Genomic DNA, 27,535 nt, shown 5'->3' with positions numbered 1-27,535 from the left:
TTCGGGGAGATCTAATGTCGATGTTTCGTTGTTGTTAAAATGCCTAAAGCACTTGTAATCGGATTTATCGCCAGCTAAGTGAATTTGAAAGAGGTCGAATTATTGGTCTACGGGAGGCGGGGTTGTCATTTCGAGAAATCGCTAATGTATTAACAGAAATCCAACGACTATTATGAGATGTTGTCAAGCGTGGTTTGATAATGCCCAAAATCGAAGAAGAGTAGGCGCCGGACGTAAAGGGGCATAAATGAAGTTCACGATCGACGTCTAAGACTCATGGCCATTAGAGACCGATTTGCGACAACTCGACTTTGGCTGATGAGTGGTTAGGAGAACATCGCCATCCTGTAACTGTCCGAACAGTTTACCGCCGGATAAGGTCTTTTATATTGCAGCATTATTGACCCCATCTTGTGTTATCTCTGACGGTTGAGCATCGCCGGCAACGATTACAGAGGTGCAGAGAACGTCAACATTGGAATGTTGAATGGCAACAGGTCGTCTTTTCTGATTAATCTCGATTCTCTTTGGGTGCACATGATGGCTGAAGAAGGGTTAGACGACGTCGGGGAGAAAGACGTGAAGCTCAGTTTGATGTTGAGCGTCATGTACACCGGACAGTAGGCATTATGGTATGGGGTGCTACTGCACTTGCAAGTAGATTATCTTTAGTCTTTATTCGAGGTAATATGACAGCGCTGCGTTACCTTCAAGAAATAGTGGAGCCATATGTTCTGCAAGATAATGCCCGACCTCATGTTGCCAAAGTTAGTTTGAAGTTTTTCGAAGCAACCCATGTGAATCTTTTGCCATGGCCGCCGAGATCCCCCGATCATTTGCCCATAGAGCATGTTTGGGAGTTATTCACGCCATCAGTACCATAAAAAATTCAGGCAGAATATAGAAAAATAATGAAAAAGTCGAGCCACTAGCTTTTGAGTGTTCTTTCATTCTTATTCCAATTGCTCTCTTGGATTTCACATATACCTATATACGGTTCTGTTGTCTTCGAGGTTACAACTAAAGCCTGAATTAACGAACGCTCAACGGCTCCTGAGATCAGTACTTTATTATTATTCTTATTAATCGTTAATACCTCTTTTCATGTGAGTTTTAGCCATATCTCGCCCTGGGTTATAGGAGAGCTAGAGTTATTCTCAAGAATTCTGGATATAGCTTAAATAATGGGTGAAAAATAAATTTCAAACAAAAAATTCGGAATTTAACCTCAGTATTAGAAAGAAATATTGCTTTCAATTCGTTCATGCTACAATCTCCGTTATATTAATTTTTTGTTCACCTGCTGTTTTTATAAAAGAGTGCATTACACAACTGTAAATGAAAATGATTCTATCAGCATATGCTAATACACTACTCCACTGAAAAACTTCCTTCTTCATCAATCTCCTCAGACATGATAAAACTCCGTTTCGCAGCGAGTTGGGTATAGACGTGCCTAAAGACATGAATAATGCATGTGTAAGCACATTTCGTGTGAAGCTTTCTAGTGTTTTTTCAGGAGAGTAAATGTCTATAACACATGACTATATGCAAGGTGGTTTATGCTAGAAGGTGGTTGCCAAACAATATGGACTTCTTTATATGTTTACATTCAACGAGTAATATGATTATACAATAATATTGGATGGAATATGGGTAGAATCATTGAGAACCCCGAACTGAATGGGCCACTGAATATCTGATATCGATTACATAAGTCTATGGCAATTTTTTCCATTTTTTCGAAGTCCCCTGAATGAATTTGCGGTTTGTTACAAATTAACTAGTATTGTTGGTACTAAAACTACAATTATGAAGCTACAGCTGTGGCATTTTGATGGTGAATTCATTTCGGTGGTTATCGAACATTCAGTGGTTTTGTCGAGGATTGTGGAATCTGATTGCTATTAAAACATCATATTGAACAATTCCAGCGTATGATTTCCTTGTACTTTTAGGTATTTACAGGGTGGCCATTTGAAAACGAAACAGACGAGATTACAGACGAAATAAAGTTTTTCGATAGAAATGCTCGGACAGGTCGATTTCTGTTTCGAGGGGGACAACTTAAGATGTAGGTTACGGACGCATAGCGCTTCAACCCTTGCTACTACAACCCTCTACCCCAAATTTTGAATAGGGAAGATGGGGTGTGTGATACCTCATTTGAAAGGTATTTTTATACTGATTTCAGCACAGTAATTGTTTTTTCATTTTATGCATTAGTTCTCGAAATATTCTTAACTAAGTATTTGAAAATGAAGTGGTGTTTTCATAGCACTTGTAGTAATCGACATTTTGAGCTTCAAAACAACTATGACTGTGGCTTCCTTCCTAACTAACTAACGCATGAATATTTCGAGAACTAATTCATAAAATGAAAAAACAATTACTGTGCTGAAATCAGTATAAAAATACCTTAAAATTGAGGTATCACTCACCCCATCTTCCCTATTCAAAAATTGGGGGTGGGGGTTGTAGCAGCAAGGGTTGAAGCGCTATGCGTCCGTAACCTACATCTTAAGTTGTCCCCCTCGAAACAGAAATCGACCTGTCCAAGCATTTCTATCGAAAAACTTTATTTCGTCTGTAATCTCGTCTGTTTCGTTTTCAAATGGCCACCCTGTATATTGTTTTAGCTGCATGAGAAGTTTTGATGGTTCTTGCTTATGGTTTAACAGTTGAGAATATCAAACTGTGTTGTTGTTGACATTTTTGTTCTGTTAAATTCAAAAAATCATCGTGAATCGTTAAACACTAAATCAACGCTTTCAAATTGTAGTAATTTACTTTGAAAAAATGAAGCACATGAAGCCTAGAAATCAAGCAATTCATGCAAGAGGATATTAACTTTCGTACCTATAAAATACATCTCGTGCAAGAATTAAAGCCGATTAACCAACGTTTTGAACAAATTTTAAATTGGCAGAAGATGAGCATTTTTAATGAAGAATTATGTTTGATATATTGTGATGAAGCTGGTTTCAAATTAATAGGAAAAAAAGAAGTAAAAAATTGGACGGACCAGATTTCTGTATTGTATTATTATTTCTCAAGCTCTCAAAAAACATCCATTATTTACACCAACTATAGAATAATGAATGTAATATTCTTCAGCCAAAATAATCAAGTAGGAAAAAAAAAGTACGCTTTAACTTGATAATAAAGCAAACCAGCTAACTATTGAAAAACAATTTTCAAAATTCTTCAGTTTTGTTCTATTGATTTCAAGCATCATACATCATACTTTGTTGCACGTTTGGTTTATATTATTGGATTGACGCGAAAAAATTAGATTTCCTCAATAATTTAATTATAACCTTAAGAATTTTTTTTATTGATCGTTTCACTATCTACACAAATGAATGTTGCGTTGTTTAGTTCAGAAAATACTCTAACCTAACTTCAAGGAATTTTTTCTTATTGATCGTTTCACTGTCTGAAGAAATGAATGTTATATTGTTTAGTTCAGCAAATACTTTCAAATTATTTCATTTATTTTCATTTGAACATCAATTATTCCCATTTTTCTTCATTATCATTCATTTCATTCAATCTTCTCTTGATTCGAAATGCATTATGTTATCGCTATTATGTGCTAATAGATTATATACTCAATTATGCTTTTTATTCATCTCCACCTATTTGTAACTTAGTTATAGTGATCGCTTTGAATTTTTTTTTCATTTTTTTCTCTTTTACTTGTTTTATACATCATTGGTATGTCTTATGGGAGCAATAAAGGTCACTACTATATTTCAGATATTTATTTGACTTATCGTTGAGTATTAGCATAAATCTTTGAAATGAAAAGAGTATCCTTTTGCAACTCAATTAGTAGAACCAAACCACAATCATTCCTTAATTACAGATGATCCCTTCTGAGAAAAAAAGCCAAACACGACTGAATTTGTCTTAATGATGAGTCCATCCATTATTTTGGGACAAACAAACCAATCAAAAAATTGCATGAACCGCGCCATTCCCAAACATTAAATTTCAAAACCCCCTACTGCCGCCAATCTGAAGCAACACTTTTTTGTTCAAATCATCGGAATTTAATCCCATTTCGCTCATCCCAGTCACAGAAACCAAACAACAATTGAGATGTCCATCACTCAAATCACCTACCATTCATGCCGAAAAAAGAACACGTCCAGCTTGTATCTTTTCCGCAATCAATATAAAGCGAATATGCGGTGATACTCGAGCTTGTATAAAACAATGAAAACGAAAACGCTTCCACTCGAAATTTCCATCGTGCAATCAGGAATTCCGTTACAAAATCCAACATTTCTGTTATTGTATTTTCCAACATGTTCGGAAGATTTTACGATAAGTGTATAAGAGGAAATGAAACGGGGATACCAATAAATAAAATAGAGGCAGTTCGAGAACGCCCCCTCATATGAGAATGTGCTGAAACTGGTAAAAACCGTGTGAGGCAATATTTTCCGCGCGAGTTGCAATAAAGCTCTTGTGGGCTGATTGATTGAAATTAATCCCACTCCAGACCATTAACAGCTCTAAGCTTTCTTATTGAAAGAAAACAAGAACAGGAATAGGGGATTAAATACACTTTTGAGATGAGATGTTCGTAAAACACGAGCAATTAAAAAAGATTACATTTTGTTGGACAGAGTGCTTTCGGACCGAAAACAGGCTCCATTTCGAATGAAATGAAACGATGAGTATTTGTGACGGCTTAAGGTCTTTCGAAAGCGTATTTTTGGTGGAAATCAAAAGCGAGTATCCAGACCCCAAGTGGAGTTTTTTCTTTGACAGTTTCCTGATTGCAGCCAGCCAGAAGTCTGATTTTTAAAGGATATTTCGAGAGGCGCTTTATGAAAGCGGGTGAAAAAAAATCCAGCATAATACAATTGCAAATCTTCATTGTATAATGAAAAACATCAAAGAATGGCTCGTAGAACTGACTGAAATGGAATTTACACAGATAATACCAGGTGCATTCTCATTAAAGCAAATAGAGACCGGGTTTGATTCTAGGTTATCCATGTCATGGTCCGGATTTCGATGATATTTGTCAAACAGAACAGACAGCCGAAGCGTCATATGTTTAGTTGAAGTTTTGCATTTAACAATATGGATCGTTTTTCTACAAAATACTGAACGTGCTGAACATATATAACTGCCGAGAGACAATTACATCCACAAAAAGTCACTAGATGGTGTGCAGTTTGGTCTGGTGGCGTACTTCTTTGAAAATGAAAGAGGTGTCACTCAAACCATGGTTATAGCAAAGAGATTGAGTACCAATTTTTTTGGCCTAGAATTAATGTTATGGAATTGGTTCCAGCAAGGTTGTGCAACAAGCCAAGCAACAGGACCTGTTTTGGCTTTATTGCTAGAAAAATTCACGTTTCGGCGATGTGAATCCATCACCAAGATCTTTCATCATAATATGATAAATTCTACTGATTATTGTAACCAGTTATTTTGCTCTGCGACCTTAAAGTCTCTTGTGCTCCCCATCAGAGCTATTCTCACCATTGTACTATCCATAGCTCGTCTTCAAGTTTTAGAATATTTATGAATTCCAGGGATGCCTTCTAGGAGGTTACATTTTCACTCGTACAAGTTTCTTGTTCAAATAATTTTTTGCGTTGACTTGCAATGGCGATCCATTCTGTAACCAGGTAATCAGTAGTTTCGTTCTCTTTTCCACATGCATATGGTTTTTACTATGATAAGTGTCCTTCAACTGAAATAACATCTTTTGAAAGTTATTCAAGTTATTCGATATTCATTTATTTCATCGATAATACGTATTGGTTTGTGACATTGAAAAATCTCTGCTCACTGAATGTGTTCATGTTCATCTCTACTTTTGACAAAATAATCGCAAAAACGATTTCATTTATGCCGAAATGGTTCGACTCCTCAGAAGACATATATTGCAATATAAGATATAATAATATATAATATATGAAATAATATATAATAATATGAAAACCAGGCAGCCTGTACAGGAGAATCATGATTTCATTCTTGGAATTTCTCCATCACTATCTAACAATACTCCCTCATGCAATTACACTACTGTCCAAAAACGAAGTGACCTATGTTCCTGCTCCGTTCCAGAAAGTTCCGATGGTGGAACCGTTTCTGTACATCTTTTCACCTGGAACATTCTAGCCCAACACTTGTAACTACATTAACGATTTTACTCTAACCCGAGTTGATCGGTACGTTACATAGAGTAATAAACATAGATAGATAAAGTATACGCAATTCTTACATGTCCCCAACATGCTTAGATAACGTTGTCAGATTGTGATATATTTTCAAATCCACAATTTTACTATATCATTATGAATGATTATTATATTGAATGAAATATATTTATTAAAGTGATTCCCGATTAAATATGCAAATTTGGATATTTGGAATCCGATATTTTTCCTAATTGTCGAATTTATAATAAGCAGAATATTCATTATTTTCTGTATCTACCTGCTGAAATCCAAGGTTTCACGTCGTTTGGTGCGCTTGAAGTTTGTTTTCTGAATTTCTGATATATTTAGATATTTATTTCGATATAATTTGAGGTAATATGAAACGTTGATTCACTATAGGACATAAGAAGTGTGTTCTTTGTGGAGAAACTCGCGAATTGATTGAAATATCGTATCACTGATATGTTTTCATTTACGCGCGCTTCATGTCAAATATGATAGTTTATGTTGGGGACAAAATTTACTTACTGAAAATGACATATGCTCCCTCTATCAATGTTTATTACTCTTAGGTTACATCCTTCTGTTTCAAAGATGATATAATGGATTTCACTTTCCCCTTCACTCCCTTACTTTAATAACAGCTGTCTTACATCTTCGGCTTTCGCCGTTCGATATGGGCTATTTCTAAAGATTTGCAGCCTTCTCGGCCCTCGCGTTATTCCATTAACAGTATTCAATGCTTTATTGAATCCCCTTTTATGATGCTTGTCAAACTGTTAAATCTCGCATCAGTGATACCTACTAATAAAAGGCCGAAATCGATAAAAAGTAGTTTTAGTATTCAAATTTGGTTTTTCGAGTGAAAGAGCAACATGGAATTATACAGGCTGTTCACTGAATGAGTTAATTCAATACAAAATATCTTTCGAAGATTGATTAAAAAACAATACATTTGGATATTTATAACTAATGGTAAAATAGAATGTATCTGAACAAAGGATTGAAAATACGTCGTTTTATTGAATAAATAGGTCAAAATAGCTTAGCTTGGACAATTTATCTACAATGAAATTTGCAATATTGAATAGAGATTCGAATATATGGCGTATAAAATAGTATTATGTAGTAATACAGCTGACATACAGTACTGGCAATTCGGTAGCTTGGGATGTGATATCTATGTGTTAGAAAAAAATACATAAACAATTGCAAAAACCAAACGGAGAGTGACAACGTCCAATCAGATAGAAGAGGACTATATATTTTTCTTTCTGCAAATCAAAATTCAGATAAACTAAACCGAATTATTTCGAACACGTCTACGTATACCCCCTTCCATCAAAGCGATGTTGGAAAGAGAAATGTTCAAATGATCGCATCATATTATTTTGACTGAAGGCTTTCACGGTCGGATTGTTCAGCAGATGGGACAACCCTTGACTTTTTGATGGTTAGAAAGTTTTTCACCTGACGTTTCGCTTACTACTGCGGTAAGCGAACCGTCAGGTGAAAAACCGACTTGACCACGTCAATATTTTATATTGTAATCTCAGAGGTCTCGATAAGACCTAGTAGCGTCGGGATAGGAAACATAAGGAATCGAACATTGAACATTTCTCTTTTCAGATTTCTCCTTGAATGTTATCATACCTACTAAATCAGCACCATGTTTTATTGAAATCGTTTCATAGTTCGTGACAACTTTTAAGGTGTGGGCGTTAGTGGAATCCATGAAATTCTTTCTCAGTTGCAAAACTGTAGACTCTAATTTCAATTCGTAATCTCATCGAATTTTCTGATGAATGCAGCAAGAGTTCCAAATCCATCGATGTCGAAGCGACTTTCATGAACTTTTAATCCGATTTGTTTCAGACCTGATCTGACAGAACTTTGATATTGACGGAGACTAACGATATGTAAGAATGAAATCGATCCCAACGAGGCGTAATACGTTTTCAGTTCGATCTGTACGTGTTTTATATGTCATAATTATTACGTCATGAAGGGTTTTTCAATAGAAATAATACAATTTGAATTTGTTGGCAACCCTGTATTATTTTTTGACGTTTTTTATGTAATTTGTGTTCAGAATCTTATGTCATTTAAAGAAGAAAAGAAAAGATACACGCTCCAACAACGTTTAGAAATTATTTAATTATCAAAATCACTACCCAATTTAACATTTTCTGAATTTTGTTGAAGCGTGTCTCTTTCCATAATTGAATAGCATAATCACATTAACACAAATCTACAGTGTTGCCATTACATTTCAAATTGTATAATTCCTATTCCAAAATTCTACATCATAGATATAGGATGAGCTTCATTAAGCGGATACGTTACTGTTTATTGCAGCTTTTGGCTCATTGGAGAAATTAATTGCCATTATCTGCGAATTGATGGATAAATGTACATTTCCATTCAAATCGATACCTATCCATTAGATTATTCTGTTTTTGAAACTTATCAATATTCATAATATATGTAAAATATGGCTTCACGAAAGATTCAACGAGCAGAACTATTCAAGACCTCGAAAGGCTCAAATGTGATTATAGTGTATGTACGCATATTCTTCGCTAGGCTATTTCACAGTCATTCAACTTGTTGCTTTACTACTACTTGTAGTAGTGAAGCTTGTGGTCATATAAGCATTCGAATCATTCCAGTGTTTTCGCTAATTCAGATTTTTTGGTCGCAGTTCTTCTAACTTTTTGCTCGTTTGCTGTATGAAGCATCTGTCTGGCGCGATCATGGTATCAAAACTGCACAGTTGAAACCCCCTCACAGGGTCAGTTCAACTGTTTCAACTGTACAGCTAAAACTGTTTTAACAGTGTTAACATTTGAAACTATTTAAACTGTACAGTTAAAACCGTCAGTTGAAACTGTTTTAACAGTACCAACAGTTTAAACTGTACGTGAAAGACCTGCCTGAGAGATACATGAATCATTGACTTCTGCCGATATTTTTCTCTAAAATCGAAAAAATAGATCAACAGGACATTGCGTTTTGCAATGTTGTCATCAAGAAGAGAAAAAGACTATTATGGTATAAAATTGCCAAAACCAAGAGTGTAATGCTCACATTCTGGGTTGGTAGGTATATGAGTCGTATATAATTTTATGTTCCTCCAAACATTATCAAAGACAAAATCTTGGCATTATTATCATTCTTATATAGACATCCGGCAGCCAAAAAAAATTGAGAAGCTATTCTTCCATGTTTTAATACTGCTTTCGTCTTGAACGAATTTATGTGGTGAAACTTTTCACCCTTCCATAATCAAATCTTAATTCAGCACACTTCCATACCAGCTGTTTCCCCTCCTACGAATTACCAGGTGAAAATTAAACGGAACAAACACAACCCCAGCATATTATCCTCAAAAATCATAGTTTAGATAATGTAACACAAACGTACTCTGGCTCGACTTTAAAGTCGGTACGTTGGGGGTTAATCCTTTATGAGTTGACTATTATCTGGAGGGCTCTTGGGGGCAAACAAGATATATGCACGACTCCATAATTCACAAGAAAGGAAACACAACCGCACTGCTTGAAGTTACAGAAGGATATCCCCCATGCAAATTGTTGACAGCAATGATGAATGTTGGTAATGGCTGATTCATTAAGGAATTGCAGGATGGAGTGGTGAATTGATGTGTTCTCGAACAAAAATTAATATATACTATCCAAGGGCAAATGATTCAGAAGATCAGTCATCTTACGTAACAACAACGAAGTGCTGAATATCAATCATATTCCTTACAACGAATTATTGATTACCATCATAGGTGATAAAACATCACTAAATATCAATAGAACTCTATGCCTGTTTGAGCCTGTCTCTATTCTTTGCAGTTTCCGCGAGAGGATCTAATAATTATGTTAAATATTAGCAAAATATTTTTCATAGAATGGAAAATATAGTGGATAATAAAAAACAATGAATATTCAAGACAATTAACCTAAGTTCTTCAACCCCATAAGTTTAAATGTAACCATCAGGTTACAAAAAATACAGAAAAATTAGCGGATTGTAGGTGGAAAAGTTCTTATGTGGCTGACCAACTAGATCACATAAGAATAGCACAACATCTTCGGTATCCTCCAATCTCTTCCTGAATCTTCCATTTAGCTTCTTGATTATGTAAGCGGTTTCTTGGGTCTCTTAACTTTGTAATTGTCTTGAGGGGTGAAGTTTCAGCCACTCCTATTGTCTTCCACAAGCATTCTTTATAGCGTGCATAAAAGGGGTGATCATATTCAATTATTGACCTATATATTTGTTCGTAGAGTTTTGTTTCCATTTTCATATCAATACCTTGGTCCTTAAAAGCAGTTGTTTAGCTTTAGTATTTCTAGATATTTCATAGATGGAGAAGGTTTAACTCTCTTATGGTTCATGAAAATAGATGTTGTGATTGAATATTAGAAGGTATTATTTCTTTGGATTAACTTCGAGTTTTGATTAAGCGAACTATACTGTAATGTCATTTATAAGAATCTGCAGGTTTTTCATGCAGCATTTAAGTGTTTTCTTATGCGAAATAGCCATTATGTAATCTGGATATTGTAGAGTGTATTGATTTCTTTTCGATGTTGGTCCAATATCAATACAATATATGTTGAATAGGAGTGGAGATAAAACTATTTATTGAGGTGTACCTTTGCATGGGAGTGAAGTAATTCGAAAATAATGTAGGTATCATTTATTTCTACTCTTAGTTTTATTTCCTCCAAATAAGATCCAATGATATGGACAAGGAGTTTTTCTCATACAATTTTTAGAATAAACTATAAACTCTATTCTCACTGCTGCTGTCTTTTTGTTGTTAATATGAGCATAATATAGATTGGAATATAATAATGTGAAAGCAGTCACTAGGGTTTTATTTTTGCAAAAGTCGTATTGATGATTGAGTATATGTTCATAAAGTTGTTATTCAAGTCTTCTTTTGATCTCTTTCCCAAATAATTCTTCAATGAAAGGTAGGGGATGCATAAAATTTTCTACTTTTGTATGATTTTTTCCAACATTGGAAAATGTACACTTATTCAGAGAACATTCATACAACTTCATTATATGTGAATGAATGTTATATTTCAATGTCCTTACAATTTTTCAAGGTATGTTCTCTATTACCCATCCAGCAGTTCCTTGAATTATGTAGTAATTCATACCATGTACATAATAATAATATTTCACAATAATTATTACTGTCAACTGTGTATCTATGAAATCAATCTTCTAAGTATATATTTGAACACTTATATATTCTAATGTTTTCCACTTCATTATAATTCCAGTTAAATTGTGTCAGCTGTTAGAAATTTCAACAAACTCCTCAAAAGAGAAATAACAAATAATTATAATTCTTGATTTCTTCACCAAAGTTTCAGAGAATGAAACAGACAATTGAACTCGGCTAATGAATATCCTGCAAACATTTTCCAGCCAAAGATTTTAAATATGGGTGACTGACTCACTTAAAGCACAGGAAGCTTTCTGGAATGTTTTCCAGAAACAAAGTTGCAACAGTTTAATACCGAAAAGTTTTCCTTTCGTACAATTCTACCACAGAAAGTGAGAATGAATTCGAGAAGCACTTAAGGAGATTTTGGAATGAATGCTCCCACATTCCACTCAGCGTAGGGTTTACCATTACAGGTATCTTATATCTGAGTTATTTTTTTTTCATGGGAAACTCATGATAGCTGCTGACACGAAAATGCTCTCATGTCTCATCAAGTCTTCATTTGTCAAAACTCAGTATTTGAATTTAACCAATAACATTTCGAATTGTTACTTAGGAATTTTGGAGAAAAATACGGCAAATTTCAGATGGAATTGCATCATTTCCTAGTCACTTTATTTCTCTGTGACAGACTATCAAGTTGCTGAAGAAATTGAGAAGAGGAATAGATATAGTGGGGTAAAGTATACAGGGTGAGTCGGGAGGAACGGGCCAAACTCCAGGAGCGTCTTGTAAACATAAAAATAATTCAGAAAAACTCATATGGTCTTATACGATCCTCATTTGTTTTCGAGATACAGTTTGTTGAAGTCAGATTTTTTTTCAAATTTTTCTCTTATAGTATCTACACTTCACAAGATTATCAACTGAAATTTGGCATAAATATTATCATTGATAGTTCACACCATGTGACATGCCAATTTCGATAGCAAATCCACAGGGTGATATTTTCTCTGGAACACTGTCCACTGTTTTTCTGTTATCCAGAAGGGATAGTGTTCTAGAGGAAATATCACCCTATGGATAGGCTATCGAAATTGGCATTTCATATGGTATGGACTATCAATGATAATATTTATGCCAAATTTCAGTCTAATTTAAGTATGTATTTGCATAATTCTGAAGGCTTTCACAACTTAGAAACCTCTGAAGATGCTTTTGCTGCATTAAGCGAAACGTTAGGTGAAAAACCGACTACACCACGGCTAAAGATCACGGTATTCTCCAATTCTGACAAGTATATTGCCAATTCCAATTCGTTTGTACGATGCATTTTCGGTGAATCGGTGTACTTGCATTATAATATGTCATACCGCTCAAGTGTTAAAATCCATTCTACTTCCGCTTCGGCAGGAACTCCGCCAAGTCACGCTACGTGTTTGACTTGAAATTTCGAGAGCATAGGTACTCACATTGCTCTAATAGAGTGGCGTGTAAATGGAGGATAAGAAACAGCACAAAGTTCAAACATTCATCATAGGAGTGCACGAAATGTTGTCTTATCTAAACGAAATCAATTCTACCGTCGGCCCTAGTGATTATGCAGAGGAAATGCAGAATTTAGAATGGCGTTTCAAGTTTTTCGTCGTGGTGAAATTACCCTCATTTGAAACGTTCGGTATTAAATTATCGTGCATACCAGCATCAGAGGTCTGATAAACTGTTTAACATTTCGAGACGAGAAATATTTGCTGGTTTAATCAGGTGGAAGTAGATTCAATGCGGTTCGACTGGAGCGCAGATTTAGGGTTAATGGGGTAAAAAGTCATTTCGAGTTTCAATCTACATTTCAATGTGATGAAACCAAAGTTGGGAGATAAGGGTTAAATGAATTCGGTTCATCATTAAATTATTTAGAATTGAACTTGATTCAAACTTTCATATTTTATCTGATGAAAGCAAGGAATGAATTGATAATTCACCTTAGTCAAAAGTGAAATTGTAAAAATTCTTAAGAAAAGTAGGCTTTTGTTAGAATTAACAGAAATTCCAAGAAAAATCAGAACATTCAATTGTATTCGTGTATGAATACCTTCATCGCATTTAAAAGTATTTTCTATATATTCTAAAACAAGTTGCAGAATGGGCTCCTATTCCAACACGAATGCGAAATTCGAAAACGAGCGACGAAGGAGCGAGTTTTGGAACGCATGAGTGTTGGAATTGCCTTCTGTAACGAGTATTAGACGATATTTTCTCTATTTCAGTCAAGTTTTGTGAAATATTTCCGAAATTCAATGAAAAATTCAGATCATACATCCTAGTGACATTTGTATTGTATCTTGGCAGTTGGTGTGACTTACGAAAATTGACAGATTACGGAATTTAAATTTGAATCGTACATTTTGAATTTTGAAATTATTAATAATTACGCATTAAATTCGTGAATTATGTCTGACGAAATCAATTTAACACCAACAGATTTAAAAGAAATTGCGAACTATGTCGCAAATCATTTCATATCCATATTACATTTTATTGACAATTTTTGAAGTTTATTGAAATTTGATAGGATTGGAAGTCAGTACTCAGCATAGACAACCACAAAACGAAAAATTTAACTGAAAACGATGCTGTAATGAGTTCATTACAGTACTGTTTTTAGAACTGTAATGAACTCATTACGATACTGAAATAAGGAAAAACATCTATCTGATGATGCATCATTGTAATTATAGTTGTAGTTTTCCGTCTTAATCATAATCATAACTTTTCATATCATTTTATCATGATTATAATCGTGAACACTCAGCTTGAATGCTCCAAGGACAATTAACAGGTTCAACTCGATTTTATGCTTGAGATAGTGACTACGACAATGACACTTATGCATAAATAGGCCTTAAGGTGGTCTCATATATCAATTTCAGCAAGTTATAATACTTACCCTATATTGAATTTCACTCAGATTAACTGAAATAGTAGGTAATAGGTTTACATAATATCAAATTCTTAATTCCCAAGACGTAAAGCTGAAGAGGATTATTCAACGAAAGACCTCGAAAGAGATTTTTGCTCTGTACCTCCAAGAGTGGTTTTGACAGAATTGAAGAATCTGAATCAGAAAAAAATCCTTACCGCTACCAATTTCTGTAGATGAAATATATAATGGCAAATTCACATTAACTATTTTTTTATTTGTATGCTCATAGTTTCTGTTCTAGGTTATGCGTGAAACCAGAGACAAAACAGAATAACCCTTACACTCCCGAATAATTTTCAGCGAAGATTTCATATTTCCACACATTTTTTCTATCACATATGTGGACGAAATATTAGGTCTTATTCAAAAAATAAAATAATTATGTCATTTTGACAGGTTTTGATTATACTCACGATTGTGATGGTCAGAAGTCTACTAGGTACATGCACAGTTGTGACGGTGTCACAATTGTGAGCACCATGAGTATTCGTATACTGAGAATTAATGAAGGAAAAAATGGATTATTTTTTTATTGAAAAACAAAGCGAAAAAAATGTAACAACAATAGGAAATATTATTTTTTTGTATTGAAAATTTGAAAACAATTCCGCAATCATCCACAATATTGAGGATTCACTCTCAAGGGGTAAAACCTATCCCTTGGCATTGAATCTGCAACTGCTGAAAATTTTAACTTTTTGCTCCAACACATGAGAATCCTCGGAAATTTAATACAGCCCATAATAATGCATGCAATGGAATGCATTCAAAAAAATTTCGTAGTTCTTCGGCAGTTAAATTTAGTTTGAGTTCTTGAGTTAGATAAAATAGTGACGTATGATTAGCGCAAAGTTCGGAAAAAGAGTTTTCCAAATACCTCCTTAAATAACTCCATGCAGATTTAACTTCAGATGGATTGACAAGTTCCTCTGCAGAATAACTTGAACTTCTAAACTTAGACTTCTTCCACGAATACTTCTGGAAGAAGAAGATGTGCGCAATTCGGGTTGTACTTCGCTTTCTTCCATCACTCTTAAGGAAGAGTTAATTGGGAACCATGTTTGGACACGAATAAATCCTCATCTTCATCAGAGGAGGATTTGCGCACATCTTCTTCTTCCAGAAGTATTCGTGGAAGAAGTCTTAGTTTAGAGGTTCAAGTTATTCTGCAGAGGAACTTGTCAATCCATCTGAAGTTATATCTGCATGGAGTTATTTTGGGAGGTATTTGGAAGACTCTTTTTCCGAACTTTGCGCTAATCATACGTCACTATTTGATCTACAAAAAAATGGAAAAGAACTCAAACTAAATTTAACTGCCGAAGAACTACGAAATTTTTGGAATGCATTCCATTGCATGCATCATTATGGGCTGTATTAAATTTCCGAGGATTCACATGTGTTGGAGCAAAAAGTTAAAATTTTCAGCAGTTGCAGATACAATGCCAAGGGATAGGTTTTACCTCTTGAGAGTGTATCCTCAATATTGTGGATGATTGCGGAATTGTTTTCAAATTTTCAATACAAGAAAATAATATTTATATTGTTGTTACATTGTTTTTGCTTTGTTTTTCAATAAAAATAATAATCCATTTTTTCCTTCATTAATTCTGAGTATACGAATACTCCTGGTGCTCACAATTGTGACACCGTCACAACTGCGCATGTACCTAGTAGACTCGTGACCATCACAATCATGAGTATAATCAAAACCTGTCAAAATGACATAATTATTTTATTTTTTGAATAAGACCTAATATTTCATCCACATGTGTAATAGAAAAAATGTGTGGAAATATGAAATCTTCGCTGAAAATTATTCGGGAGTGTAAGGGTTAAACAAGGGGATTCCTCGAGCGCCGAGAGACTGAAGCATTTGCCGAGTTGACTTTATTAGTAGTTTTCTCACATTTCTATGAATTCTATTGGTAGATTTTGGTGAAAAAAATTGATATTTTCTGTTTTTTTATGCAATAAGTTCAATAAATCAAAGTGTTTTTTGAAAGATTCCTTCTCATCTCATCATTTTTTCATTGATGTGACACTACACAATAAAACTGCTAAAAATCAAGTAGCTTGATATGATTCAAGTACTCGATAAATAAATACTTGACTTGATTTGAGATTGAAAAATGACTACTTGACTTGAGCTTGATTTGAAATCAAGTCAAACTCAAGCCAAGTAGCTTGAAAATCAAGCCAAGCCATGAATTCCTATTCAGGTGCCCCCATGATATCTAATACATTCTCAAATTCGAATTCAAAATTATACAATAAATATTGAACTCTCACTTCCCATTGGACTTCTTATAAATACGTTTTCAGTGTCTTGAAGGTAGAGTTCTTCTCGGCGTGGTCGTCGATACTGGTTAAGTACAAAATAGTTTGCATAATAAAGATATAAATATTTGTTCCATATCAAATGACATGACAGTTTGGAAAAGCTAGTTATTCCAATCAATGAAGTGCTTCGCGGAATTCATTTGTTTGGTAGCTACTCCACATCAGCTATATTTTTTTGTCAGTTCGGGTAGCTACTTATAGGTAGTACTTTTCCAGAAGAATTCAAACAATAGATAATGAGCAGCACTTTCACTGAAAAATACATTAAATTTATCTAATAATAAGCATAATTTGAATTTCGTTTTATCAAACCCATTAACAAAATTATATAAATATTGGATCGCCGCAAACAGTTTGCAAGAGCTAATTATTTCAAACAATGAAATGCTCCGCGAAATTCATCGTGTTGGTAGCTTCTCTACATCAGCTATATTTTTCTGTCAATTCCTTGGAATGTCGCTACTGTAGCAGCGCAGATTATGACTCTGATTGTCGCAAAGGGACAGAAAAGGAGACTACAACATGTACAATAGCAGGGGAAGATCACTGTTATGTGGAATACATACTGAATAAAGGACAAAAACCATTATACCGTAGAGGTTGTGCTCCAAGTGACTGGTGCGAACAACAAATTGATAACCATGATACTGCCCTCAAATTCTGCAAAGTTTGTCAAGGTTCAAAATGCAACGACGTGCGCATTGGTGGTAAAGATTGTGAGTAAAACATTATTTCAGCCTCATAAGTTATTTATCTGACTTTTCTTCTCAATGTCTCCATTTTTATTAGAAACAAACTTCTTTGACCGTTTCATCTTGAAATTGAAGTGCTTCACACTTCAGTAATAAGCAAGAGCCAATGTCCAATGAGACATCACTCAGTGCGAATATAAAATCCTGCATAAGTGAGAGTTACAATACAAAAGGTTGTTCAGAAGCAACGTACTGTTTTCTTTTTCAAATATCTCATTCGAGTATACCCTACACACATTTTTTTACAGCTTCCCACATGTCCTGTAGGAAATGTCAAAGTGATACACATGACAGTGAATGTCGAAAAGGTCTAAGGGTAATGGAGATTGAAGATTGTGAGCCCGAAGAAACTTGTATATATTCGTATGTTTTAACCAATAAAAGGGATATATATGAAAGAAGATGTGGCAATAGCGATTATTGCAAAAAACTGGAGGAAACTTATGGATATTATTCGGTCGAATCATGTGACAGTTGTAAAGAAGACTTGTGCAATAATGAACCTATGAAATTTGTTCTATGAATTTTATTCTATTTGTCCTCATGTATGAAACCTATAATTGTATTCAAATAAATACATCGTACATTAATTGAAATTCAAAATCTGAACCAATCTCGTCCAGAAGTTCGAATAATTCATCAGGATTATTCGCCAATCTATTGAGATCGACTTTTTCAGTTCGTTCTGTGAAAAAAATTAAGAAATTTGAATTGGTAAAGACCAACACTACGGCAGATTCCTATTAATTTTTTCAATGGTCCACTCCTGACCCTCACAATTGTGTTACTCTCTCAAAAATCTACTGTAGTATGTGAAGTAATTATTCAAAATTTATTATCAAGCTTTAAAATGAAACTATGGGGCATCCCCAACAATTTTGCATTGTTTTAAATATAAAAAAATTTTTTTTCAATATGTGCCTACTTCTTGAATTTGATCCATTTTCAACAGGGACGCGAACACACACAACTTCACAGTGTCTGGAATAAACATAAACACCTACTTCCTAGTAAAATGCATACGCAACACTGTTGACAGAAACACTCACAATAATGTGATGTAGGATCAAACCCGTAATAACTTCATTTTCGCTCTTATATCCAGTGAAAATAAGACACTCACAATTGATAAAAAAACACAAGGGATAAAAGCCTCTTCAAAACCAATTTTACGCATTGTATAATTCAATTATTTTAAATGTTGAATCTGGAGAAGCTACGTTAAAACAAAACAATTGTTATTTTGTCAATGGAAAGTTGATAACCGTCTTTTAATTTTGGGTTGAATGGGTTTTCATCAAGTAGAAGCCCAGTTAATTCAATTCCACCATGTTTGGCTTCACCTTAAATGAATAATAATAAAACAAATAAAGTAATTTCATACTTAATCGTGATAATATTTCCCATGCTTGAAGAAAAGATAATAAAATCGAAATTTCTATTAATTGGGTTCAATGCACGGAGAAAGCTATCCATCATGGCATGGCAACGGCATGGAATTGACCAGACAAATCAATTGTGCTACTCATTGTTTAAAGCAACTTTTCTTTCAGCAACTTCAGCGTACTCATTCAGATTAACATTTTCTAAAATACATCAGTAGCTATGTGAGCTTTTCTCGAAAGTATTATCTCAATTCCACTGTTTGACTGTTATTCGCGGAAAAAATAGTATGTTTCATTCAAAACAAAAGCATTTTTTTGTACTGAACTCAAATTATCGGCCTCACTTCTTCAGTTTTCGACTTGGAAAGTCACATATTAACTCCGAATAAAGCAATATACTTTTTTTGTGTTCTTTGTTGTTTGTTAAATCGCCACTTTCAAAGGTGAATGAAATCGAAAAGGTCAGGTTCGTTGCACCCAGAAAAGCACCAAATGGAATTAATCATAAAAAGATTGCAAAGCTAATAACTCAAGAGCAAACGTCAAAAATTTTGGTGATAATACAATTGAAGAACATGAACTTTAATATGAAAGTAATGAAACACCAATATATTAAATAAGTAACAGTTTATTTCTATTTTATGAATGACAAATTCGTATAGAAAAAAATATATAAAGAAATAGCTTGCTCGTACACTGTTCAGTGAAATAATTATTTTATTTATAAAATGAAAAGTGGATAACCGCCTTTAAATTTTAAGTTGAATGGGTTTTCAATATCACCACGTTTGGCCTCACCAAAAAGAGTTACATAAATAATAAAGAAATGCTTAATCATCACAATATCTCCACTCCTACTCGAGAAAAGGAGAATAATATCAAAATATTTATTATTTGGGTTCAACACACCAAGAAAAAAATCGATCATGGAAAAATTGACCAGATAAATGAATTCTGGGAGTCACTCTTTCAAAAAACTTTTCTTTCAGCACACTATTCAAGGTTCACATTTTTTAGAATAAAGCAGCTACGTTGCAGTTTTTTTAAACTATTCTCTTAATTCCACTGTTTAAATGCCAGCTAAGCTGAAATCGTCGACTTCACTACTTCAGGTTTTTCACATAAATAAACTTCTTGTTAGAAGTTTATTTATTTATTTTTTTTTTGTTCTATTGAACAATACACTATTTACATGCTCAATCTGAAAATATCCTATATAAGATTTGGTTCGGTGCTCTCAGAAAGGCACAAAATGTAATCAATCATGGAAAAATTACAAAGCTAATAAGTCAAAACGTCAGTCGAAATTTTTTGTGATAATATCATCGAAGAACATGGACTTTCATAATCATACTTCCAGGATTTCTGGCCAAGGTGAAACACCAATTTGTTACATAAACTACTTCCGTTGACACATAAAGCTCACGAAAGGGTGGGACAATAGTGTCCAGTAAACCCTTATTTTAATTTCATGAATGGAAAATTCTTATAGAAATATGAAGAAATAGGGATAATATAAAAAGCAAGATATTTCGTTTGAACTGAAGCGTGCACAGCGATGTTTTCCAAATAATTTTCAGGGCATGAAAATTAAGAAAAAAGTTTGTAACATTCTAATTATGAATAAAATGATAGATGAATTAATTGAAGCAAAATTTTGCGTTTTTTCATTTGGACTAATAACTCGATTTCTGCCCTCCTGCAAATGAAATTTTCAAGTCGTCTTACCACATCAATCAGTTGAGAGAGCTTGAGCTTAATACAGACTCTGAGTACATCCGTAGTGTTAACAACCGGCCTCACCAGCTTATTGTAATTCGAGAGTAGATCATCGTAAAGACGTTTGGCGTCCGGATTACCAGCTACGGCGCCGTGTACCACCAGGGCAGAGAGCAACCAGGTCCGAATTGTATCGGCTGCTGAGGGGCGCATCTCGCGACGCGTCGTCACGCCACTCTGGAGCCACACTGATCACAGTAGGCCAGGTCGATTCGCGAATGTTTTCCACCGCCGACTGCGGGGCGTTGGGGTGCACCATCAGCGACTTGGGGGTAGCGGGAGATGATGGAGCTGGAGGTTTTCGGAGATCCTTGGGATTGGCCGTGTGCCATCGTGTCTACGACGTGTTTGCGTATGGTCTACCTGGAATGATGGGTTCCGTAGTTTATCGCCTGAGGAAGATGATACTTGGTGTTTTGCATTCATGCCTTTTTTTTCTTGGATCGGAATTGAAGTGGAAATAAGGAGTTTGGAGGATAAATGTCTTATATTCGTTCGAAAGAAGGAATTACTCGAAATGATATAACAAATAGACAATAGAATGACCTTATAACTGTACGGGTGAACATAGAGTTCAACAAAACCACTTTCTCAAAAGCAACGCCAACTGGTTTAAACTTTATCCTTAGAGTCTCCTTTAGAGCTCTGAAATGGATAATGTACCAGTTTACGACACAAAAATACCTAAAATGGCACAATGACAATCTGAATAAGGCAACGCAATCACAGATATCTTGAATCAATGCGAATTCGAATTTAGGTGATTTCACAAGAATTTACTAAACTTATAGTTTTTCCTATGATTTATCGTCGTATGTGAAAAATGAAAAACACTAATACAGACGCATTGGAAGAATAATTTCGACTAAATTTTACAAGTTTTAAGACATGTTCAATCAACATAAAAACAAAAAAATGAGAATCTTATATTTCAACAAACAATAATTAGTGGAGCTCTTGAACAGTTGTTCAAATTTACAACATTGCTTCCGCCATTTTTCCGAAATTCGAGGCTTTAGAGTAAAAAACTGGTTATACATTTATGGTTCAAAGTAGTGCCCATCGCTGGCCACTACTTTCTCCCATTTTTCGGGCAGTGTACGTAACCCGCGTTGAAAAAATTTGTCATCTTTTGAAACATTCTACGAATCGATGCAATATTTTACCTCTAAATAAGACCGGAAGTGCTGGTCAGCCAATCCGTAAGCCATTGATCGAAACAAGTGATAGTAATCTTTATTCATGCTTTACAATTGAAAAACAATGTTTGCACTCGTCAATATAAAATATAGGGTAAATCTTCATATTTACATTTATAAATATATTTGCTATATACACACATATAACACAATTAAGTATAACAATATAACAATTCAAGGAATGAACATATCAACTAATACATCATAGACAAACTGGGCAAAAAACAAAAATTTCTCACAGGTATTGGTTTAGATCACAATTTAAAAACTCATCAATGTCGTAAAATGCACCTTTCATTAAAATATTCTTTACAGCATTTTTGAAAATATTTAAGGACATAACTTTATAATAGGATGGAATTTTGTTATATAACTTGATAGACATATAAAACGGCCCCTTTTGGGATGAAGTCAGTCTACAAAAATCTTGTTTCAAAAGATTTCTACCTCTAGTACTATACTCATGGTTGCTTCCAACTCTAATATAATTATTCTTGTTTTTATGAGCGTGAAGTAATGACTCTAAAATATAGATACAAGGAAAGGTCAAGATTTTGTGCGCAATAAATGTTGATTTACAATCTTCCCTGTATTTCAAACCAGCAATAAGTCTAACAGCCCTCCTTTGAAGAGCGAAAATGCGGTTTCTTGAGGAGCAGTTTCCCCATGCTAAAATTCCATACCGTAGTACTGATTCAACCAAAGAAAAGTAAGCTATCCTCAACACTTCACCTGACAACTTATTCGACATTGACTTGAGCAAAAATATATTTCCTGACAATTTTCCAGCCAGGTGACAAACGTGAACGTCCCACCGGAGGCAAGTATCAACAAACACACCTAAAAATCTTGTGGATCCTATAATATTCTCATCAGTCTTCTTCAAGGAAAAAATCAGCTCAACATTTTTCTCTTTGTTTGCAACCAGCTCATTCGACGTAAACCATTCAAAGGCTCTATCCCGTGCGGTGGTACTCTCCTCCAGAACCGTAACCAAATCAGATGAACTTACAGAAACAGTTGTATCATCCGCAAAAAGTATGGTGAAAAACATATTTAAAAAATTCGGAAGGTCATTTATAAAAATAAGAAATAGTATAGGTCCCAAAACTGACCCTTGCGGAATACCAAATGAAATTTTCCGTTCATCGGACCACTCATCATTGAAAAAAACTGATTGAGTTCTATCTGATAAGTAAGAAGACATAAAAGCACAACTGTTCTCGGAGCATCCATATGCACGAAGCTTCCCGAGTAGAATAGTAGTAGTAGAGTAGAATAGTCCGAGGGTGCAACGTCTGGAGAAAACGGCGGGTGGGGTAGGACTATTTCAACGTTTCCAATGATGTCTTGACCACTTTCGCAACATGAAATCGAGCATTGTCATGCTGTGAAATCACTTTATAATGTATTGCTGCCGTTTGTCTTTCAATGGTCGGCTCCAACGCATTAATTGCGTTCGATAACGATCGCCTGTGATTGTTTCAGCCGGTTTTAACAACACATAATACACCACATCGAGCTGGTCCCACCAAATACTGAGCATGAACTTGGAACCGTGAATATTCAGTTTGGCCGTCAATGTGAAAGCATGGATTATCGTAATGAACCCATTTTTCGTCTTCAGTCACAATGCGATGCAGAAATCGCTTCCGTCTTTGCCTTGCAAGCAGCTGTTCACAACCAAAGAACCGCCGTTCAACATCTCTCAGCTTCAACTCGTATGGCACCCAATTTCCTTGTTTCTGAATCATTCCCATGAATTTCAGACGTTTTGAAATGGCTTGTTGCGTCCCTCCCAATGATTCTGCCAATTCTTGTTGAGTTTGACACAAGTCTTGATCAAGTTATGCCTCCAAAACTGCATCTTCGGAAGCATTTTCTCTTCCACCGTCATGCTGTTCTACGACGTCAAATTCACCGTTCTTGAAGCTTTGAAACTACTCTCGGCACGTTCTTTCTCTAATAGCGGCCTCACCATAAGTTTTTGACAGCATTCGATGAACCTCGCACAAATGACGAGAATTTGGTCCGTAAGCTGACATGTTCAATCGAGAATAACTTTTTGATGCAGACACAAATCCATTTATATTCCGACGACGTTATGTTTACAAATACCTAAGCTTAGTGTATGACATCTGCGATCTATTTATTTCGACTGCCACTTACCGCAACAGCCATTTATTGCAAAACGGCGGAAGTAAAGTTGTACACAAATAATCCATTGACGAAAACCTTGAAGACAGTATTTTACAACCAAGTGATTTTTCCTTTGGTTTATCTAGTGTTGAACCAGCCTCTCCAAACTTTTCAACCCATTTCTTAATAAGAGGAAATCTCAACGCGTCATTCAAATGACGAGAACTTCGAATATTGGAGAAATTTTTCGCCCTAATATGTTCAAATTCAATCATAAAATCCAATTATTAAATCCAATCCATTGAGGTTCCTTCAACATTATGAATATCATGTGAATAGTTATTCAATTTTTTATATAACAGAGTACACCAAAGATTGAGATATATGCAGATCCATGCAATTCAAAGGTAATATTTATCAAATTCATGAAAGGGTACAAATCCTGACTCAGACCTATGAGGCCCACTTAGGCTCTCGGGTGGAAGGGTGACAAAATCCTTTGCTGAGTAATAACGTCCTAATGTAAAGCTGGTAAATCGGACTGGTGCTTCCAACACAAGGAAATCGTCTCTGTGAAACAGAATTATTCAGATTTCAAGAGGTTTTAATTTGATCGAAAACCAAGTATTTCGGTTATCTACCTTACTCTTCTTTCAAATCAGAAGTAATCAAAACGTGGTAATCACAATATTTTGAAATGAGTTTAAATGAAAATAAATGGATTAATCATTGAAACCATGCCACTGAGATAATCACAGGCGTAATTAGAGTTGACTCATAACTTTGAAAAAGCAAAACCTTTCAAATTTTTATAAAATATTTTCTTTAAATTGTTACTTACAAATTTTTTAATTCTTTACAATGGGGGGGGGGAATGTACCCAATGATGCTGATTTTAATTATTTTACGATCACGTTAAAGATTGTTTATTCAGACGTTATGTCAAGTTCGTCAATATTTTTGAAAGAACTCTTCTAGACCTTATAGAAATTATTCCTTCGACCTCGCAATAATCGAGGAGGCCTCTGAATTTACATCAATTTTCCCCTCGACCTCTCCAAATGAATACTGTTGACCAAAATAAATAGGTGTCAACGGGCTCATAAAGGTAAATGCTTTCATCAATGCTGAAAAGACATTGCAAAAATGTATTACGAAATTATGTTCTTACTTGAAAAAAAACTTAAAACTGCGTACAATTTGACTTACTGTTCATTATCATATTTTCGTTCAGGATTCTGATGACAAAAAAATTTAAATTTTATTCGATTAATAGAGTAATATCATATGTAGATGATAAATCGAATCTACCCGAATTTGTCGAGTAATTCTGACATACGATGTTCAACAGAAAAATTTACATTATTCGAGCTGAAAAATCTCGGTTGTTGGTGTTTCGATGCAATCTGCCATGTTTTTTCAAACAACAAACAGAGTGAATTAAGTCACGCCTCAATAAACATAGCAAACACTGCCAGAGTTCCCCTCTAAACTTTTGCGGCATTAGTGCTTGTCAATGAATCATTTATCAATTATTCCGCTGTTTTATGAGCTGAAGTTCGAGAACTTTATGATAAAAGAAGAAAATTATTTATGTCTATTTATTTGGAATCGTATATCGTTAAATATGTCATATTAATTCTCAGCACAGGCAATTTCACCTTACTAAATTGTACTGGCAGTATAAGCCCCTTATTCCAAGTACCAGGTAATTCTACGAGCTAGCAGCTGAGTTCATACTGTCAGATAAATTTATGTTCACTGTATATGAAAGCATTGAGACTGAGAGTAACTTTTTCCAGTTTTTGCAAAAAATTTGTGTTCAGTTATTTGATAGAATAAGTCTTCTCTCTCATTCTCTTTTTTTTTTGTCGTATTTTTATATGTACGAAAAATACGTTTTTTCGAAACGATCTTGAGGATCGTACAGCTCAGAATATTGAATCGAAATTAGCAATTAAGATTGAATTACCGTCGACAAAACAGAATGCCATGGAAATAAGATACTGATTTTGTTTGTTTTATTCTCTGGTTTCTATGACATTGCATTGTGTCCTCGACAATTCATTGTGATTTCAATTCAATACTCTGAAGGATGGCAGAAAATATAAGAAATGGCCTTCAAAAAGAATATTGAACAATACAGTGTGGTCCCGTTCATAAGGTGGAAAATCCAGGATGAGTTAGATAATCGGGAAATAATATAAAGTTGCTTAATGCAATTCATATATCCAAGAAAATCTTCGTATACAAAGTTTACAAGTAAATTTATCAATTTTTTCCAAACAATTGGAGATATTAGAATGAAATCCTCAAGGCCTCTTTTTTCAGCATGGTAGCAAGATTTGTAATGAAAACTTTTTTTTTGCATACCAGAGGCGGTTGTTTTGGCACGTGACTTGACATTTCTAAGGAAAAAGTTGTAAGGTCACTGTTTTTCTTGAAAATGTAAAACAATTTCGAATTCCTCATTCAATATTTAAGAAAAACCGCTCCCCTTCTTTTCTTCTCAACAAATATAATTTTCGTGATGGTTATTACATATTATCAGTATTTTTTCAATTGAAAAAATGGTTTTTAGATTTAGTAGAGAAGAATACGTAGATATTCAAATTATTTTGGATTTTGTGATGGAAATATAGAAGCAGCAGTTTATGAAAATTGAAGACGTTATTCTAATAGGAGATTTCCAGATGTTTGTATATTCATTAGAAACATCGAAATTTTCGAAGTATGGGCCTTTGTAGTAGGTAACGAAGTTAATAGGAGGCGTCCCAATGAAAATCCAAGGCTCAGCTCTCGTAAAGTAGTTCAGCAACTTCAAATTTCTACGTATCAAGAACACTGAAAGATGACCCATTATCGTCAGGATTTACACCCTTCGAATACAGAATGACGAAGGCGCTTTTGTCAATGGCTCCTTAACCCAACAGTAAAACAACCTGGAGTCTTACAAAAATTACTCATTCATGTTCACAATTTACAGGGTGGTACAAAAATTGAATTTTCTTAATGAACTATATCCGATAAATGTACGAAGCACATAGAAAAAATGAAATATTTTGAGGATTCTCGCGTGTTTAAATATAAATGGGAGTTGTCTAGTAAATTTGGAATCATCTTGTTGTCTACAGAATTTTTCATTAGATTCGAAAATATGTTCCATGTGTTTTATGAACCAATCACCTGTACACATCGGCAAAATTAGAGGAACGGATAAAATTTCAACGATGTTTGTAGTTCATTTACCCTTGAACCCTTTGTCGGATTTCAGCAAATATTCAGTTGATTTGTAGCTTTAATCTTCGAGAAAATAATTTTTCAAATTCCATCCTCAGTTAGTTCATTTTTTATAATATACAAGGACTATTAAAAAAAAACAGAAAATTAACGTTTTATTCACCCTCCTTGTAGAGTGAATTATTGACAGACGAGTATGTTTACGAACAGCTTTTCTGAAAATTTCCTTATTTTAGAAATTGCGATATCTTGAATCTGAGGGAAATTACTGCATTTTGAATGATTTCAGTGCAGTGAAGAAAATGTTTATTGTAT

At 34.5% G+C, this 27,535-nt stretch overlaps 2 protein-coding genes across 4 annotated transcripts in view; one reads left to right on the top strand and one right to left on the bottom strand.

Annotated features, from left to right (window-relative positions):
- The window catches only part of LOC123677065 (acetylcholine receptor subunit alpha-like), a 203,548-nt gene extending 182,540 nt beyond the window's left edge, over nucleotides 1-21,008 (bottom strand). The window contains exon 1 of one of the 3 annotated variants that reach the window (XM_045613507.1): nucleotides 20,592-21,008. In XM_045613507.1, the coding sequence (XP_045469463.1) occupies nucleotides 20,592-20,795 (204 nt within the window). In that variant the 5' untranslated portion in view covers nucleotides 20,796-21,008. The remainder of the gene's footprint in view (nucleotides 1-20,591) is intronic. The other 2 variants (XM_045613506.1, XM_045613505.1) reach the window with 2 other exon arrangements.
- Nucleotides 17,075-18,068, top strand: LOC123677066. Its single transcript, XM_045613508.1, has 2 exons — nucleotides 17,075-17,442; nucleotides 17,727-18,068. The coding sequence occupies exons 1-2, from the start codon at nucleotides 17,106-17,108 to the stop codon at nucleotides 17,999-18,001; spliced, it is 612 nt and encodes a 203-aa protein (XP_045469464.1). The 5' UTR covers nucleotides 17,075-17,105; the 3' UTR covers nucleotides 18,002-18,068.
- Nucleotides 21,009-27,535: the final 6,527 nt, after the last annotated feature.

Source organism: Harmonia axyridis, chromosome 3 (assembly GCF_914767665.1).
Source record: "Harmonia axyridis chromosome 3, icHarAxyr1.1, whole genome shotgun sequence".
Lineage (NCBI taxonomy): Eukaryota > Metazoa > Arthropoda > Insecta > Coleoptera > Coccinellidae > Harmonia > Harmonia axyridis.
The sequence above is the reverse complement of the archived record's forward strand: the minus strand, read 5'-3'. Positions and strand labels throughout refer to the sequence as shown.